This window comes from Emydura macquarii, unplaced genomic scaffold, assembly GCF_026122565.2.
Source record: "Emydura macquarii macquarii isolate MOO-44397 ecotype Brisbane River unplaced genomic scaffold, CSIRO-AGI_Emac_v2 contig_1253, whole genome shotgun sequence".
In the NCBI taxonomy this organism is placed as follows: Eukaryota; Metazoa; Chordata; order Testudines; family Chelidae; genus Emydura; species Emydura macquarii.
Genome location: NW_027131390.1, coordinates 96,446,287 through 96,464,538, shown reverse-complemented (window position 1 = coordinate 96,464,538; position 18,252 = coordinate 96,446,287). Strand labels below are relative to the sequence as shown.

Here is an 18,252-nt window from a genome sequence, read left to right as displayed (position 1 = left end):
GGCTGAACCTTAGGGGTCAGGAGAACATTTTGGTAAAGGGAACAGAGTTTAAACTAACTTACCTTTTTACTGGACCTACTTGCTGACTGGGAACCAGAGACTGAAATGCAGTAAAGAGGGGTGTGTAATTTTTTGTTTGAGCTTTTTGATAACCAGTGTGGAGAATCAGAAGCACTGTTTGTAACTGATTGGGAAATCTAACTGCAGTGTTAGCCACCAGTTTAAGAGAATCTGCTTTCCTTTTGCAGACTGCCCTGACCTTAGAATTTTCAGGTGGGTTACCCTCACACAGATGGGTCGCAACCACCACTTATCATAAACCTCCAGAACCTCTCCAATTAAAGTAATTTATCACTGCTGTAACCTAAAATAGGATGACTCCATATTTATTGTTGAATTTGTAACTAGCCTACCTTTTGGGCTATATCTGAAAATAAAAAGGATGCAACTTAGAAAAGCAGCACATTGTGACAATACAAACTGGAAATTAAATCCGGGTAGTGAAAGACCTAGGTTACCATGGTGTTTGTAGACAGGAATTGCTCCAGCAATATCAGAGAGTGGTTGGTTTTGGTTTGTTCAGCACAACAATGAAAAGCTTTTAGAATAAGAGGTGTTTGTATCAGACTGACTTTCATGCTCAATACTGATAGGCCCATTTGTTTTAGATGTAACAACTGGAAAAAGAGGACAATGAGTCTAACATTTTATTAACACAAATATTTTGATATGGACACAAGAAAACAGGAGTGTTTGCTCTGAAGGGATATTAATTAGTTGAGATTTTGAACATACATCACACAGTAAAAATCAAAGACAAGAAAGAGGAATGGATTGCTGGGCATTAACAAGTAGCTGAGACACAGCAAAGAAAGAAAAAACAGTGAACTCCAAGGGGGGAAAACAGTCTTCCTGGCCAATGTAATTGGCCTAATATTCCTCATTTATTTTATTTTTCTAGCAGACTTCTTTGAGCAGAACAGAGGCATATTCAGAATTAAGCAGGGAGAGCTATAAAAACAGTGGGAAAGAAAAATATTCTTTTAGAGTGGGAAATCAGGAAAGAGAAACCAATAACTGATCAAGAGGGAAATAATGCTGTTCAAACCAGTTATATATAAGGTGGCAACTTTCTAATTTGTGTAAACCGGACACTGAGATCTGGAACCTCCCCCATCCCCATCCCCTGCTCCACCTCTTCCCCCCCTAACCCTTCCCCCACCACTCACTGCTCTCCTCCCCTCCCTTTCCTGCCAGCTGAACAGGGCTCTAGGGGTAGAGGGGTGACTGGGGCAGCACAAGGGGAGAGCTGCACTCTGGGAGTGAGGGGGTTGACTGGAACAGGACGGAGGGCACTACTCAAGCGGCTTGGCACAAAGAGACTGAGATGGGAGTCCAGCGGTGGAGCTCAGCCACTGGCTCCGCTACTCAAACACCCTGCGTTTTAGGATCCTGGGCGCCAGCTGCCGGTAGCTCTCTCTGCTGGAACCAGGCACTTCCTGTGTGCTTCTCCAGCTCTAGCAGCAGATGCTCTTCCTGACCTCCCAGTGGCAGAACGGAAGCTGATTGCAGTAACCACACTTTTGGTTGTCCACTCCCCTTTTTGACCGGACTTTGATTGAAAACCGGACTCCTGGCAACCCTAGATTATAGCAAGCATTTTTTCCCCCAAGAATCAATAGAGTGCAATAACCAGTGTTTAAAGTCTAAAGAAAAAAATTTAAAATAGCAAAGGTGGAGAGAAAGAAACTAAAAATATATAAGTTTTTAAAAGAACCTCACTTATTTCAGTATGATTTTATATATAAGTACTGCTGTTCCACAATTTCAATTTATCTAATGTGAATTACCAATGCTATTTTACCCCATTTTGGGTGGTGGATTAGTTTAAATTCATGCAAATTAGTGTAATTATCATCTAATTTGGCCTAGAGGACAGATGAAGAAAAATTTAATTTAATCAAATGGTAGTGTTGCAGACTATGATCTTTTCATTAGCAGCACCATTTGGACTGTAGCAATTTCCACAGTATATTACAGATGATGGCAGTTTCTTTGGCTGTGTTTTATGCACAAATGAGTGAATTTACACATGGGTATTTAAATTCATTTATTTCCTCAAAGATTAACATATACATGTGCCACTATCCTCTTTTGTTTCTTAAAGGCTTGTCTGCTACATAATTTCCCTGCTTATCTCTCAGGTTATTCCCATTCCAATATTAAATGTCTCATGCAGACCATTATGATCATGTTAGAATTACTAGCAAGGAAAAAGAGATGTGGTAGGAATAAATAGAAAAAAGAAATCTGAACATTCAGGAGTATACAAATACCAGTTTTAAATATTCTAATATACTTTTAGGAAAAAGTTTTTCACTAGGAGGGTGGTGAAACACTGGAATGGGTTACCTAGAAAGGTGGTGGAATCTCCATCTTTAGAGGTTTTTTCAACTGCAGCTTGACAAAACCCTCGCTGGGATTACTTAGCTGAGATTAGTCCTGCTTTGAGCAGGGGGTTGGATTAGATGACCTCCTGAGGTCCCTTCCAACTCTATGATTCTAATCTATGTAAGCAGACTTTTATATCCATATTTGAAATGAAAAAAAATCCAGCTTTAATATTATAATGCAAAAAGAATGACAAGCAGATTGATTATTCAGTTAAAGGCATTTGTTCAATAACAAATTCTGTAAATTCAACATGAGCTCCTGAATACTGTTTTCAATGTCCCGTTGAGAAGTACTGAGTTCCACAACATATTTAAAATTCTACGTGAATTAACTGGTTATCAATTACCAATTTTTGGTGAAATACATAATGCGGACAAGGCAACATAAACAGTGCAGGTTTAAGAGAAAAAGCATAATTGAGGAAAGTACACTGGAGATATATATAAAAAAAGGCAAAAAAGATCCAGAAAAAATAAAAGATGGATAGTTCTGAATTAAAAACCCACATAGAAAAGAAAGTATTCTATAGTACTGGAATAAAAACAGGGGAAACAATAAGAAATATTAAATGCATCAACCTTAGGCTGTGCCTACACTAGCACTTTTGGTAGGTAAAACTTTTGTCCGATGTCAGAAAACACACCTCTGACTGACATAAGTTTTACTGACAGAAGCGCCGAGTGTGGACAGTGCTATGTAGGCCAACACAACTATCACCACTCATTGGGGGTGATTTAATTATGCCAATGGGAGAGCTCTCTCCTATCTGCATAGAGTAGCTACATGGGAGATCTTAGAGCATGGGAGATCTTAGAGGTCTGAAGTGTAGACATAACCTTAGCTTCCCATACAAATATTTTGTTGCCAGAAAAGCAAGATAGCCCAAACTATCCACAAGATTTACTTTGCAACCATAATTTTTAAGCATGACTGCTTCTTATTTTGTTCCCATTTGGTACTCAGTTAGTGAAATTCATTTGTACCGATTGGTTTTTTCTACCAAAAATTGATACTTGATTGGTTTGGCTCAGCTGACCAATGACAGTGCCAAATCATCCAGAAGGTTAAAAGAAGGATTGCCAAAAGGAAATTAATTGAATTCTACTGCATTTTGGCACCAAGGAGCAGGAACCCTTTACAAAGAGCATGGAATAAAGATGCAAGATTTACATGAAACAGTTAAAAAGTCAGTTTCTACAAGTACCATCCAGAAAACTTAATTTGAGAAACTGTCACTAGAAACACTGAAAATGTCTGGGAAAAATACATCAGGTCAAAGAATTGAAGACATGAAAACAAACCCAAAAGTTTTAAATGACAGTGTTTTCTCCAGTTATATATAGTCACAACTTGAAACATTTACATGATCTCTTATTACTGAGAACTAAGCCTACTAGAAAAGGTGAAACATACCTGTGCCACTATAACTTAGAGCCTGCTCCCTTTCAACCTCAAAGGCTAGATTTTTTTTTTTTAAAAGCTTACATTCTGCATAAACTGATAGTACATGATCAGGACAATTACTTACTTACGAAGGACAAATGCTTACATTCCACTTCTTACCCCTGTGCATGGTGATTCTACCATACATTCCTGGCTACCTTTCTAATTTTAAAAATAAATAGACCATTAACTTTAGTGCATGTGTAAACAAATGCTTACATGAAGGAATGATGAACTGTGGTTCTGTATTACCAGCATATCCCAGTTTTGTATACCTGCAAAACAAAAGGCAAACAGGTTATGATACTAATATTCCTACCAATACTGAGTCTAAGATACTATGTGATAATTAATGCTACAGAAATAGTGGTTACATACATTTCTTAAGTGTAATCATAAAGGGACAAACTCAGACTTCCAATGTAGTTGAATCACTTACATTAAGCCTAAACTGACAATGTTTTTCTAAAATATCATTTTATTGTTTAAAGCACAACCCTAATCATATTAGTATATTTGAAAGAAGTGTCCTCATGAAAATAGAAATATCTACAAAGGCATAGAAGTGTGCATGAAAGGAATGTGTAACATTAAACCCTACTGTCCTATGAACATCAAAAGAGAAACTACAATTTCTTAAATTTAATTTCTCCGTTTTTTGGTGCAGATCTGCTAAGTATTACCCACTTCCTATTCTGGTGAGATGTAACCAACAAAACATGCTGGAGTGTCAAATTACATTTATAGATGTTGAGGAGTGGAGTCAGTGTTTCACAGCAAATCACTTTAAGTTTGCTCTTCTCTGCCCAACATTCACCAGTTCCACAAGAATCTTTTTTATGGAATAAGAAAGCAGGCATCGAGGGGTCCTAGCTATAGAAAAAGACTCTGCACCCTCCCTTGGCTACCGGATTCACTCTTGCTGACCTATTTTTGAGGAAGAGTCAATGGTGATTATGTAACAGATGGGGAAAACTATGGGTCCACGCATTCCAGATTCAATCTGTGTAGTGTCATTTGGATATTAAAGTTATTCAGTGTACTTACATCACTTATGTTATTGCAATGTAATGAACTTCAGATATTCATCAAAATGCCTGTAAATACAATCTCATTCTACTGAGTTTGCCAAACTGCAACAAACATCGCAGCTTAAAAGAATGCAAGTGATTTGCTATCCCTGAAGACGTTCATTAAGATATTCTTACTTTTGAGGCATTGAACCAAAAAATAAATCTCATTATAGAATTAAGACATAGGAGTAGCACTGATGAAGGATTTAAACTAGTAAACCAAGTATGCACCTAAACTTTGCAGACTGTGAATCTATTTGTCAATATTTTAAAAATGGGTTTATCCAAGTTTTCTTTTAGCAGATTGATTTTTATGTAGTCAATTCAGATAGTTGAATTGACTACATAAAAAAATCAATCAGCTAATGGTAAAAAAGATATGTAACAGCATACAGGCATCTGTATAGATTTGACATTTCAAATATAGGCACAGAAAACCCTTTAAGAGATAATGACAAACTACAAATTTTAATATATAACAAAGATTCAAGCAGTCTTGCAAAACAGACAGGAACATGTTGATTTTACAAGCCAGAAGCAGGAATGCTGCTCCATTACTTTTTGTTCATGTTAATGACTCAGAGAGGCTGTCGTTCTGTTCACCTAATCATTAATGTCTCCATATCTTCTGATCTTGAACATACATTGGAATGAAGCCAAGCAGAAACTTTATGTTCACAATTTAAAAGAAGATCAATTTCTCTCTTGACGACAGAACTATTAGTACAAAATACCAGTTAACACTGGAAGTTGCTTTGTGAAACTAGTTAGAAATATTACAAAGGGAGGGCAAAACTTCACGAGCTATGGAATGCTGTGACAGATAAGAACCATTCAGAGAACTTAATTTTCCTTGCATTGGTCAAAATTAATTTTTCTACAAAATATAAACAGGCAAAATAACACTGATTTGACTGACATTCAAGAAGAGCATGTTAGAACTTAATACAGTGGAGAATACTGGAAATAAATTAAGTTCTTTTGCTGACAGCGTAGTGCCATGTGCTATTCTGAAGTCTACTTAAACTTGTGGACTCATTCTCAGAAAAATATTTATCTTTACTATGTTTGTTTTAAAATTCTATAATAATGTCCAATTACTAAAATAGTTAAAGACCAGGTGAGTGTTCCATTGTGATCAGAAACTATCAGTTTTGTTTAAACTACTACTCATACAGAATTATAGTTAAGTTTCTTGGCACTTCCACTTTAAACTTATTCAGAAGTTTACCATTTTACAACAGACGTTAACTGGAATACCATGAGAAGATAGTTAAAGTTTATGGATCAATCTTCAGCTGTGCATTAAGGACTATGCAACATTTGGTCCTTAATCACTCAACTAATCAATGGCTACATAGAGAAGAAAAAGAAAAAGAAAAAAGCCCAACTCCGGCTTGCAGGGCTCAGGTTGCGGGACTGTTTCTCTGCTGTGTAGACTTCCGTGCCCAGAGCCCCCAAACGGGTTTTTCTTTGCTGTGTACCCACTGTCAGCTTTGGAAGTAGATGAGCCTCACTTTTCCAAACACCAAAGTTTCTGTTGTAAAATACGTGTAATCCCCAGCATGTAAGGATTAAAGTATGCAAATTAAAGATCTTAAAGTTGTGTGTGTGTTTGGTTTTATTTTCAAACACAAATTTAATTACAGTACAAATCTGAACTAAAGCTGTGCTGTTTATTTCCATATTCTATTGTTCAGAGTTCTCATTTGTTCTCCAACCACACCTTTTCTACTGTATTGAAAAAGTAACTACTTTACATACATTTAATCAAAGGTGTTCAGCCTCATGATCTCTTATCTCCAAATGTATTAAATTATTTTATAGATGTACTCGAACTTAGACTGGCATGGTACTTCTCTTAGCATGGACTTCTCTCATTAGAACAGCCACAGCGTCCTATCTGTAGTTAACTGTATCTCTGTAGTCATACAGGTTCCAAAACTATTTTGAGGTTTTTCCCCATACCTAACTCAGCCTCATTTCTTTCCTCATACTAGAATTTCTTCTCCTCCAAGGAGTCCTTTACATACTTGGGAGCTCAGACTGCTCAGCGATGTACTTTATAACACAGGTTAGAACTTGAATTTCAAGTTCCAGTTAACTATTTAATATTGACGTCTAGTTTGTGCTCTTATTCTGCATTACTACTTTGACTTCACATCAAGGTATTAATATCATAAGTAAAGGCCTGTTACTAAGACTATATCATTTCTCTCCCCTATCATTTTAATGTCTCCTTCCTCCATTCTCTTCACTCTAGCCTTATGTTCTCATCTCTCCCCAACCAAAAGACCAACAGCAGCAGTGAAGCATCCATTATCATGACCGTACCGATAGTTGTACCACTGGTATTTTCTGGAATGAAACTGATGCTGCTATCAGAAAACCTCAGGCATAACAACAGTATCCGAAATTGTTGTAGTGCCCAAATGGATTGAAAAATTCACTGTTTTACAAAAGCTTAAACTCTTTTTTTACTTTGAGTCTTGAACTCAACACTATTTTAATGAAGTTATATTTAATTACATCCAATCTAAGCTTTAAAGAGAAAATACATAAGAGAATATCAATATTGGCCTATAAGAATAATATTGCTGTTCAAAGGAGCAAGTTTCACATGCAGAAGAGAACACTGTATTCTAAGAATTGTTTAATAAAATATGCTTTAAATATATGAATAGTACAATTGTATTGGCCTGTCAGTTCTGGAGGTCCATTCAGCTCATATAAGAGTACTTATCTTTTCCTAGACTCCATTTATTAGCATCAGAGTCCTCACTCCATCTGCTATGAGCGGAAAAAAATTATCCTCAAGACATATCCAAATCCAGGTTAGCATGGGTGTTGCTAAACGAACAGTAAGAAGTAATAGAAAAGTGATGTAAAGGAAGTATGCATATTACCTGTCTGACTATGGCTAGATAAACTTATTGCTGCTGAAAGAATAAGTAAGTTCAGTCAAAACAAGGAATATTAGTTATATGTACGATTAGAAAAGCTGATGAACACTAAGGTGAATTGCTAGTATTTTCGAAGGAATGTGAAAATTGTAGGGTTACGTGCTAATTCCCAAAACCACAAACATAACAGCCGTAGTCAGCACTGAGTTTTCTGCTAAGTTTTTAAATTACTTCTGTGCAGAATGTCTATTTTACCCTTTCTTTTGGGTGCTTCAGCACTTAACCTTACTGTTAAATTCATTTTACTTAAAGAATACTTTGTTGCTCATGTTTAATTTTTCCCATCAAAGATGACAGGTTTCAGAGTTTTATAATGCACTTTGAATTGCTGTTAGAAGCTTTCATAATTACAAGAGATAAAAATAAATTAAAAGAGCAGCTACAGTAAGCACTTTAACTGAGGTTGAATATTAACTTATTTACAATGTAGTCACAGGTTCTCAGCATCATTTCAGGAGAAATTAAGAGCCATAATGGATTTTTTTCCCAGTCATTTACTCCTTTAATATTGTTTTCTATATTTTGTATCTCTGTATAACAACATTTCCAACCTGGCCCTCAGTTAGATATTGCTAATGAAAGGCCTTATTTTGCTCCCATTTTACTTTACTGGCAAAAAACTTCTATTCAAGTCTATGGGAGTAAAATCATACCCTTAGGGACTGACACTGACAGGTGTAGAGAACCTTCAACTCATTAACATAAAAGGGATTGAAGGCACCGGTCTCTAGACTGTTACAGAACATATAAAGGCAAATACCTAATACATTGTATTTGCAAATTTATCAGCAATTTTTTTTTAATTGCAGTTTGAAATCTGTAGAAGCCTGCTTACACACAGGCTCTCCTAGTGAATGTCTCATCAGGAAGTGTGGCGTGTCTGGAAAAAAGCAGACAGAAGAGGCAGTGTTTCTATAGTTAGAGCAGTGGGTCAGACTCAAGGTTCCTGGGATCTAGACCTGCCTCACATTTATACCGATTCCAGTATTGTTTTTTCTCTGGTATTTCAAGCCTAGGTACAAGGAAGAGTCTTTTAACTGCCCCCCCCACCCCCACACACACACCTGAATTTGTAAATCAAGTCTGATTCTAAGTTTGAAAAATTACATGTCTGCAGGGCCAACATCTGCCTTCCATTTTACCTGAGTGAACAGAGGGCAAAGGTTGCTCCTGCAATTACAATTTACTAACAAGTCTCTTGATAACAAGCTCACTTTTACATAGAAGGAAAAATGGAGTTCTGCTTAATGCAACAAACTGGGACTCATTTAGGAGAACTTGTTACTATTTCCAGTTCTGCTGTAGACTCCCTCTATGCCATATGGTCTCAGACAACTCTGTGCCCAGTTCTCCATTTGTAAACAAGGAAAATACTTTCCTCACTAAAGTGAGGTAGATTAATGTTTGTAAAACACTCTGCGATACTTGGAAGTACTAAATAGTTGTACTACTGGGAATAGTATCACTATCTTCTGGAAAATATACTTTATCAAAAACCTGAATCTTTGTCAAGTGCAACATCCAACACAGAAAAAATCCAAGATATATCTTGGCATACAAAAAGTTATATCAAACTGAGCAGATTGTAAGAAAAACAAAAACTAGATTGTTGCAGGTAGCAACATGCTGCTTAATGATTCTGTGATATAGAAAACAGTCCAGCATACACACACACACCCTGAAGACTGAAAGAAAAATATAACCATATGAAAGATGTATTTTCAATAAAAAGACTGTATTCAAAGTGTATAGATCAGCATATCTAAAAATACATGCTACTTATTCAGCAAAAATGCAGCAACCTGACTTCTGAAAATAAAAATAAGTTTTTTAAAAATTGTTAGATAGAAACAATCATTCAACTTTGGTCTCTGAGAGAATGTCTATCTATACTACATCTGCTACAACAGCAAAGCTACTGTAGCATGTGCTGTGCATACTGTAGCATGGTAGTATAGATGATTCCAACGTCAATTTAGTTGATCCATCTCCCCAAGAGGCAATACCTAGGTCTATGGAAAAATTCTTCTGTTGACCTACCTACATCTACTCTGGGAATAGGCTGTCCTGACTATGGAGCTCAAAAGTGTAGACCAGGCCTGAATACTGAGACAGCACGTTATCAGCTGTACTGCTGTTGTACTCCCTCAAAGTGAGGATTCACCTTTAACAAACTAGAGAGTCTACACTTCCACATGCTATTCCATAAGTTAACATGGAGTGGTCAAAAATTAAGACATCAGAGGGGAGAGGATAGAAATGAGGAAGAAAAAATGAAAGAACATGGGAAAAATTCATAATGAATACAAGTCTTCGGCTCTGGAAAAACATGAACTTGTTAAATTTTTAATGATTACTTTTACATTACTAATAGCACCCTCTACCTTTGCGTAACCATTATTCAAATTTACCAGATCTACTCATCCAATGATAATTTTAAAATTGGAAGATTTTACTCACTGAAAAAGTGACACCTTAAGCAAACTGGATTTTACAAGACTAAAGTAACTTCCATGGTGCCCCGTGTGCAAACCAAGATGTCTGACTAATATATGATTCAATAACGTATTAGAAACACCCTGTCTTCAATCCTATTTGCAATAGTAATTAAATCCCATTCTCCATTTCTGAAAAGATCCAAATATAAGAAATATTGCAGAAAGGACTATTGCTATATCATCATTATTTACAGATTACACCCTAAAGTCTTTTCTATAAATTTGAAAAACCTTAGATTTGGAGACCTCTCTCAGTCAGGACTGACTTAGAGAGAGAAAGGAGGGCACTTGGGGGAAGGGAAGTGAACTCAAATTTTCCCAAACAGAACTCTGTACTACTAACAACATATTACTTTGCTCCAATCAAATAAGTTCCTACATAACAGTCTATCTCCTATATAACATTCTTCGAAAATGCCACAGTACCTAAATCCACATAAATGAATGTCAAACAGTAGGGAGGTAGATGACCTTGTGTGATTTAAACTATAGAACACTACTATCAATGGTCTTCATGTTTCTAGAAGGGAGAAATAGACTTATGATCCCCTTTGATCAAGCTGCTATTATGATGATAATTTTCTCCAAATTCAGCTACCTAGGACAACAGGAACATTTAATACTACTTTTTTCCCCTTCATTAGAAGGAAGAAAAAGCTAATGAGATTGTTCCTGTGAAAGACAAGGTGAGCGAAGTAATATCTCTCATTGGACCAACTTCTGATGGTGAGATACATAAACTTTTGAGCTTACACAGAGCTCCTCTGCAGGTCTGGGAAACTAACTTAAAGTGCCACTGCTAAATACAAGATTTGAAACGATTGTTTAGCATAAGTAGTTAACACATTTCAAGGGACTATTCAAGGTGAAGCAGCCCATTCTAGTCACAGGAAGAAAAGGGGCCAGTTTGTTAGTGGGTTACAGATTGTTGTAACAAGCCATAAGTCCAGCATCTCTATTCAGTCTGTGATTTTTAGTGTCCAGTGAAATTATGAATTTAAGCTCCCAGGATAGCCTTTTTGAAAGTATTGTGCAGGTAAATGTTGAGAATGAGGACTGAAAGGTCAGAGAGTGATTGCTTTGTGAAAAGTGTTCACCCCACAGTTGAAGTGTTTTTCATCTTGTATCATTTTGCTGTGTAGTTATTTGAGAGCATAGTGATTGTCTCGTTTCACCCACATGGTTGCTATTGGGACATTTAATGTACTGGATGAAGTATACTATATGTTGTGATAAGCATGTTTAGGACCAATTGAAAGGTATGTTATGGGGGGTGTTGATCATTGTAGCAGTGGAGATACATCTTCAGGTTTTGAATCTGTTGTTCTGACACAATCTGAGGCTGCTTTGAATTGCTGTGTCCTGGTCTCTGAGGAGCTTGCTTCTGATGATGAGCTTGGAGACGATGAGCTTGAAAGCTTGTCTCTTTCACCAACAGAAGTTGGTCCAATAAAAGCTATTACCTCACCCACCTTGTCTCTCTAATATCCAGGGACCAGCACGGCTACAATAATTCTGCATACAACAATTGTTCTTGTGATGTAATCAATCTCAGAATTTACTTTAAACTGTTATCATTACCCAAATTCAGTAGGGAGCTGCTACTAACAAAATAGTAATTCAGCAATAACTACTCCTGGGTATGATTATCTAAATCTGGCCAGGAAAGTAGAGTAAAAATGTTCTGGAATACTATATACAAATATTAAGCAAAGCCACAGGGCGGAGATACTAACATGAGTAGACGAGAAGTCAAATATTTGACTTCTCAAGTATTATCAGAAATAAATTCCTTTGCCACTAATGCAGACTTCATTTCAAAGTATTACCCAATTCCAAACTATAATTGAAAGTAAATGAAATACAGCACCCTCCTTTTAGTCTATGAACTATTATTGAACAATAAACTGAAAATCATTTAAAATAATTATTAAACATGTTACAATGTGGGGGTGCTTAGTAATGAATATTGATCTGTAGCCCCAATGTTTTTTGTATAGGATTTCTGATATAATTGGAATGTTAGGGAGAGCATAGAATTTCAGCACATTCCCCCCTCAGTCACAAGACCTGTCACTTAAAACCATTAAGGCTGAATGGGTCTAACTACCAAACGACGAAGCAAACATCACAGCAGCATTCTCTTGATAACCTGGCTAGGGAAGTGCAAAAAAACAGTGAGGCAAAAGGAAGACTTCACACCTAGGCTCTGTAACAGAAGCCACTGAGCAAACAGTAATTGGGCTTAGGCACACTGCAATGTTTACACAGCAGTAAAATACCCACAGCTGGCCCATGTCAGCTGAGTGGGGCTTGCAAACTATAAAATTGCAGTGCCTATGTTCAGAGTCCAGTTTGAGCCCAAATGTCTAGCTGCAGTTTTACAACTCTTCAAGACGGAGTCAGCTGACACAGGCCAACCACAGGTGTTTTACTGCAGTGGAGACATACCCACAGGAAGTGTTGTCTCCACTGCAGTTAACCCAAGCTAGTCTAGTCTGCGTAGAGTATCCCCACTGCAAAACCCTACTTGTGCCATATCTACATACCTGCATCCAATGGTGCTGTACTAACTAGTCTGGCTGCTGGGATGGATTTCTGATGAGATATCCCATAGTTCTTAATGGTGCAAGAAAATGGGCCACTTTATGAATTCATTTGCAGGGTGCTCTCACACCCAGCATGGAGCTGCTGTCTGTGGCAGTGACATGAGAACAATATTTTATGTGCATAACTTCCAAGTGGAGTTATTAATTATTAATACAGACAATTCTAAAGATGAGAGTAAACAGCATTTGGCAGCAAGAACTTTTAATGCGAATGTTATTAAGGATTTCTGTCTGCAAACCAACTGATTTGTGGCACACCTGACCGACTTATTTTCTTCTCAGTTTCTTTTCTGTCCACTAAATATAAAAATGTCATTTTGGGTATATTTCCTCAAATTATGGGTTTTACTGATATCACACCATCAGAAAACTGGTGTTAGCTTCCAGGCAACTGTCAGCACAAGAAGAGAATTCACTGGATGGCATCTGCGTGTGGAAGCACCGCAGAAATGGAGCAGGCAAATGTGGGGTTAAAATGCTGTGGGAACATAGGTGATTTCTAGTATAGAATAAGGAAGGTAAACAAAGTACAGCCCAGATGGAATTGTAGGATAGGATTGCAGGACTAACAGCACATGAGTTTAAACAACCTACATCTGCATTCTCACTGCAAAATAGATAGGCTATCAGCCTGGGTTGAAGTGAAAACTGAGCTCAAGTCAGGGGCTTGTCTACACCTGCGCTTATGCCGGCAAAACTTCTGTCGCTCAGAAAAAAACACCCCGCTGAGCAACATAAGTTTTGCCAGCATAAGTGCAAGTGTAGACAAGGCCTGACTTGAGCTCAGGATGTGAGACTTTGTTGTCTTGTCCCGTCCCTCCGCCCAGTGACCTATTCCTTCCCTCTCTTATTTCTTCTCTTTCCTATCCCTTTCCTTTTGTCTTCTTTTTAATAGGAGTCTGGCTTAGCCAAACAAGACAGTATATTCTGCAACACTGCTGTAAGCCTGAGACCAAAGAGTCATCTAACAGCAAAGCTCTTAGTAGCCTGATGCTGCCGATGTTTGCCAGGTCTCAGAATGGCTGATATGACCAGGATTTCTCCAACAGTGAGGTTGCAAGTGAAAGTCAACACCAGAGACAGAAGTGCATTTTTTATCTTTGCTGTTCTTCTCTCTCCCCTTGTGTTTGTGTCATCTAGGAAATGGAATCGGACTTTAAAACAGCAGCAATAACCACTCAAGCCCATCTCAACTAACTTTTTCCCACAAAAAAGAGAGTTACCATCTAAGACTGTCAAACAAAGGGACTCTTTCTAAAAAACTGTCTCCAGCCAGAGTGAGAGTGAACAAAGCATGTTGTTAAAATGAAAACCTTACATAACACTTAATATTTCAAATGCTGTAACTATTTTTCCATCTTATCTATATCTTTAAGAAATATTTTCAATAACGTGTTTGCCCTGGGACTAAGCAGGCTGGAGGTCTCTACATAACAAACCCTGAACCTTGTTTATAACTGTTTAATGTTGAGCACTTTCAGGGTCACGTTAACACCTTTAACTCTTGGGCCCATATATTCCATCTAAATTAATACAACATAGCACTAAACCTAACATTTCAGGGATGGACTCAGAGAGACCAGAAAGGAGACACAGGTCCAATCAGTCAGGTAACTGTGACATATGCAAATAGGACATCTTCAAAGGGATAACATTAAATGAAACAGAATAACCTCAGTTTGAACATTTTCTTCACCACTTACTCTTCTTAACAATCACAAAGTTTTACCATGATACTGCCAATTGTTCATAAGTGAGACAGCAAGTGAATAATTAAAATTAAAGCTGCATATTTTGGATTAAGCGGGGGAAGGAAGGGAACAGAGAATAAAATTGAAACAATGCCTCTAATGAAACACTGAACAGTGAATAATACTGTGTAACTTGCTGCCTCCTACACATGGATTGTCTTCATTACTGTGGTCTGCAGATCATTCTCTCTCCTCCCTTCAAGTGATGTCTCTGATACAGAGGTTCTCAATCTCCACCTTCCATTTTTTGCAGTCGCAACATTGTTGTAAAGCTTCCACTCTACTTTGGATACTAGTCCATCTAGCAACGTTTACAATGTAGGTGGGCTCACTTTCTTCCTCTTCCTGGTTTGCCTGCAATCTTGTCTGATAGTATGGGTACTGGAATTGAGTCACTCTGCAGCCAGCAAGCAATGAGTCTACAAAGATGTTATTATTTTAACCTAGAGTCTCTAATAATTAAGCTTTTAAAATTCCTCTCTCTCATCACCTCACTGTTCGTCATTTTGGTGACCCAGCTAATTTTTAATGTTCTTCGGTAAGACCACAACTCAAAACCCCTGAGCTGTGTCCTTTTTAAGAGCCCAGTTTCCATATTTGTACAGGAGAGGTGACCGTATATAGCACTTCAGCAATCTGGTGCAGATATGCAGTTTCAACTTTTGACTACACAGAAGAATTTTGAATCTTATTGAATACATTTTAGGCAAGTTGTATCCTAATCTTGGATTTTTTTCATTGCATCTCTGTCCGATATGGGAAACTCTTCACTTGTTCCACAACAACATGGGAACTGAAGAGAAACAGTCAAATGAAAAAGAGTGCCATTCAATTACATCACATGAAGGCAGACAAGCAAATATTGACAAATTTTATAAGTGCTTGTATACAAATGCTAGAAATTTAAGTACTAAGATGGGTGAACTTGAGTGCATAGTATTAAGTGAGGATATTGATATGATAGGCATCACAGAGACTTGATGGAATGATGATGATAAATGGAACATGGTAATACCAGGGGAATAAAATATATAGGGATGACAGAGTAGCTCGTGTTGGTGGGGAAGTGGTATATATGTGAAAGAAAATATAGAATCAAATATAGTAAAAATCTCAAATGACTCAAACGGTATCATAGGATCTCAATGGATAGAAATTCCATGCTTAAAGAATAAGGGTATAGCAGAAGGAATATACTACCAAACAACTTACTATGATGATTACAGTTGTCAGGTGTTGGCTGCATGTGTGTTTTCTCTGTGTGCTGCGCTGGCTCTGACCAGGTAACCAGTAAAATCGAACTGCCCAATAAATCTATACAGACCCAGATTCAGTAGCGAAGACACCCAGCCAGGTTTATTGCCAACAAAGCACGGTGTTAGCTCCCTGGTTCGATGTCTACAGTAACACTAAGCCATGTATGCCCATGACAATGGACCAGTTCAATGAACGGCGGGACTTTCTGTTTCCCACTTGGCTGGACAAAGACACTCCCTTTGAGACCCTCTTATATACACTGGTACAAACTAGTTGCATATTGACCCTTTTACGTGATTAGATGCCACCCTTTACCTTGTACACGTTGCTTCGATCAAAAAATCTCTATCCATCGCATACTGTCATCCTGACCTTATCTTAAAGAGGGGTCAGCATGTCCTTGTTATTTTTGGGGAGCATACTTGTATCATACTTGATGTTGGGGTGTTCTGGTACCACCTTTCTGGAATGTGCTTGCATGAGTGTTGTGCCTAGTACTTCTTAGGAATGTGTGTATTTTTGAAATATCAGCTCTGTTCTTGCCAGATTCTGTGAACTTGCCATTAGGCTCACAGCCTGACTTCTGCTAACTTTGCTTTATAGCAGAAAGGCCCAACTAGTGCTTTAGCTTAGGCCTCACACCCAGCCTGTTATACTGGGCCTCATGTCTTAGGCTCTCACCTTCTACTACAACAGTGATTGTGAAACACTCAGGGAGATTAGAGAGGCTACAAAATCAAAAAAGCCAATACTAATGAGGGATTTCAACTATCCCCATACTGGCTAGGTACATGTTACTTCAGAACAGGACGCAGAAATAAAATTTCTAGACACCATTAATGATTGCTTCTTGGAGCACCTAGTCCTGGAACCTCAAAGGGGAGAGGCAATTATTGATTTATTCCTAAGTGAAACAGGTGATCTGGTCCAAGAAACGAATATAGCTGAACCATTCAGTAATAGCAACCATAATATAATTTAATTTAACACTCATATAAGGGGGACGGGGGGGACAAAGAAGCCCATCGCAGTAGCATTTAACGTTAAAAAGGGGAACTGTAAAAAAATGAGAAAGCTAGTAAAATGGAAGTTAACAGGAACAGTCACAAGAGTGAAATGCTTGCAAGCTGCATGGAAACTATTTAAAAACACCATAATAGAGGCTCAAACTAAATGTATCCTCCAAAAAGTAAGAGGACCAAAAACATGGCATCACAGCTAAACAGCAGAGTAAAAGAGGCAGTTAGAGGCAAAAAGCATCCTTTAAAAACCAGAAGTCATATCCTACTGAGGAAAATAGAAAGGAGCATAAACTCTGACAAGTCAAATGCAAAAGCATCATTAGGCATGCAAAAATATCTGAAGAGCAACTAGCAAAAGACACTAAATGCAGATTTTTTTAAAAATTTTTTTTAAATATATCTGAAGCAGTAAGCCTACCAAACAATTAGTGGGGTCACTGGATGTTAGACGTGCTAAAAGAGCACTCAAAGAATTCAAAGCCATTGCAGAGATTCTAGATGAATTTTTTGCATTGGTCCTTAGTATACAGGATGTGAGGGAGATTCCCACACTTGAGCTATTCTTTTTAGGTAACGTATCTGAGGAATTGTTCCAGATTGAGATGTCAACAGAGGTGGTTTTGGAACAAACTGATAAATTAAACAGTAATAAGTCACCAGGACCAGATGGTATTCACCCCAGAGTTCTGAAGGAACTCAGATGTGAAATTACAGAAGTACTAACTGTGGTATATAACCAATCACTTAAATCAGTCTCTGTACCAGATGACTGCCAGACAGCTAATGTGACACTGACTTTTGAAAAAGGCCTGAAAGGGAATCCAATTATTAGCCAGAAACCTATCTTCACTACCAGGCAAATTGATTGAAACTATAGTTAAGAACAGAATTACCAGACACGCAGATGAACACAATATATTGGGGAATAGTCAACATGGCTTTTGTAAAAGAAAACCATGCTTCACCAATCTATTAAAATTATTTGAGGATTTCAACAAGCATGCAGACAAAAGCAATACAGTTGATATAGCATACTTGGACTTTCAGAAAGTCTTCGACAAGGCCCCTCACCAAAGGCATTTAAGGAAAGTATGCAGTCATAAGATAAGAGGGAAGGTCCTCTTATGGATCAGTAACTGATTAAAAGATAGGAAACAAATGGTTGGAATAAATTGCCAGTTT

General features: G+C 37.6%; 1 protein-coding gene across 1 annotated transcript in view; it reads right to left on the bottom strand.

Annotated features, from left to right (window-relative positions):
- The window catches only part of ACTR3 (actin related protein 3), a 58,938-nt gene that overhangs the window by 29,304 nt on the left and 11,382 nt on the right, over positions 1 to 18,252 (bottom strand). The window contains exon 2 of the mRNA XM_067549555.1: positions 4,117 to 4,172. Coding sequence (XP_067405656.1) covers positions 4,117 to 4,172 — 56 coding nt within the window. The remainder of the gene's footprint in view (positions 1 to 4,116; positions 4,173 to 18,252) is intronic.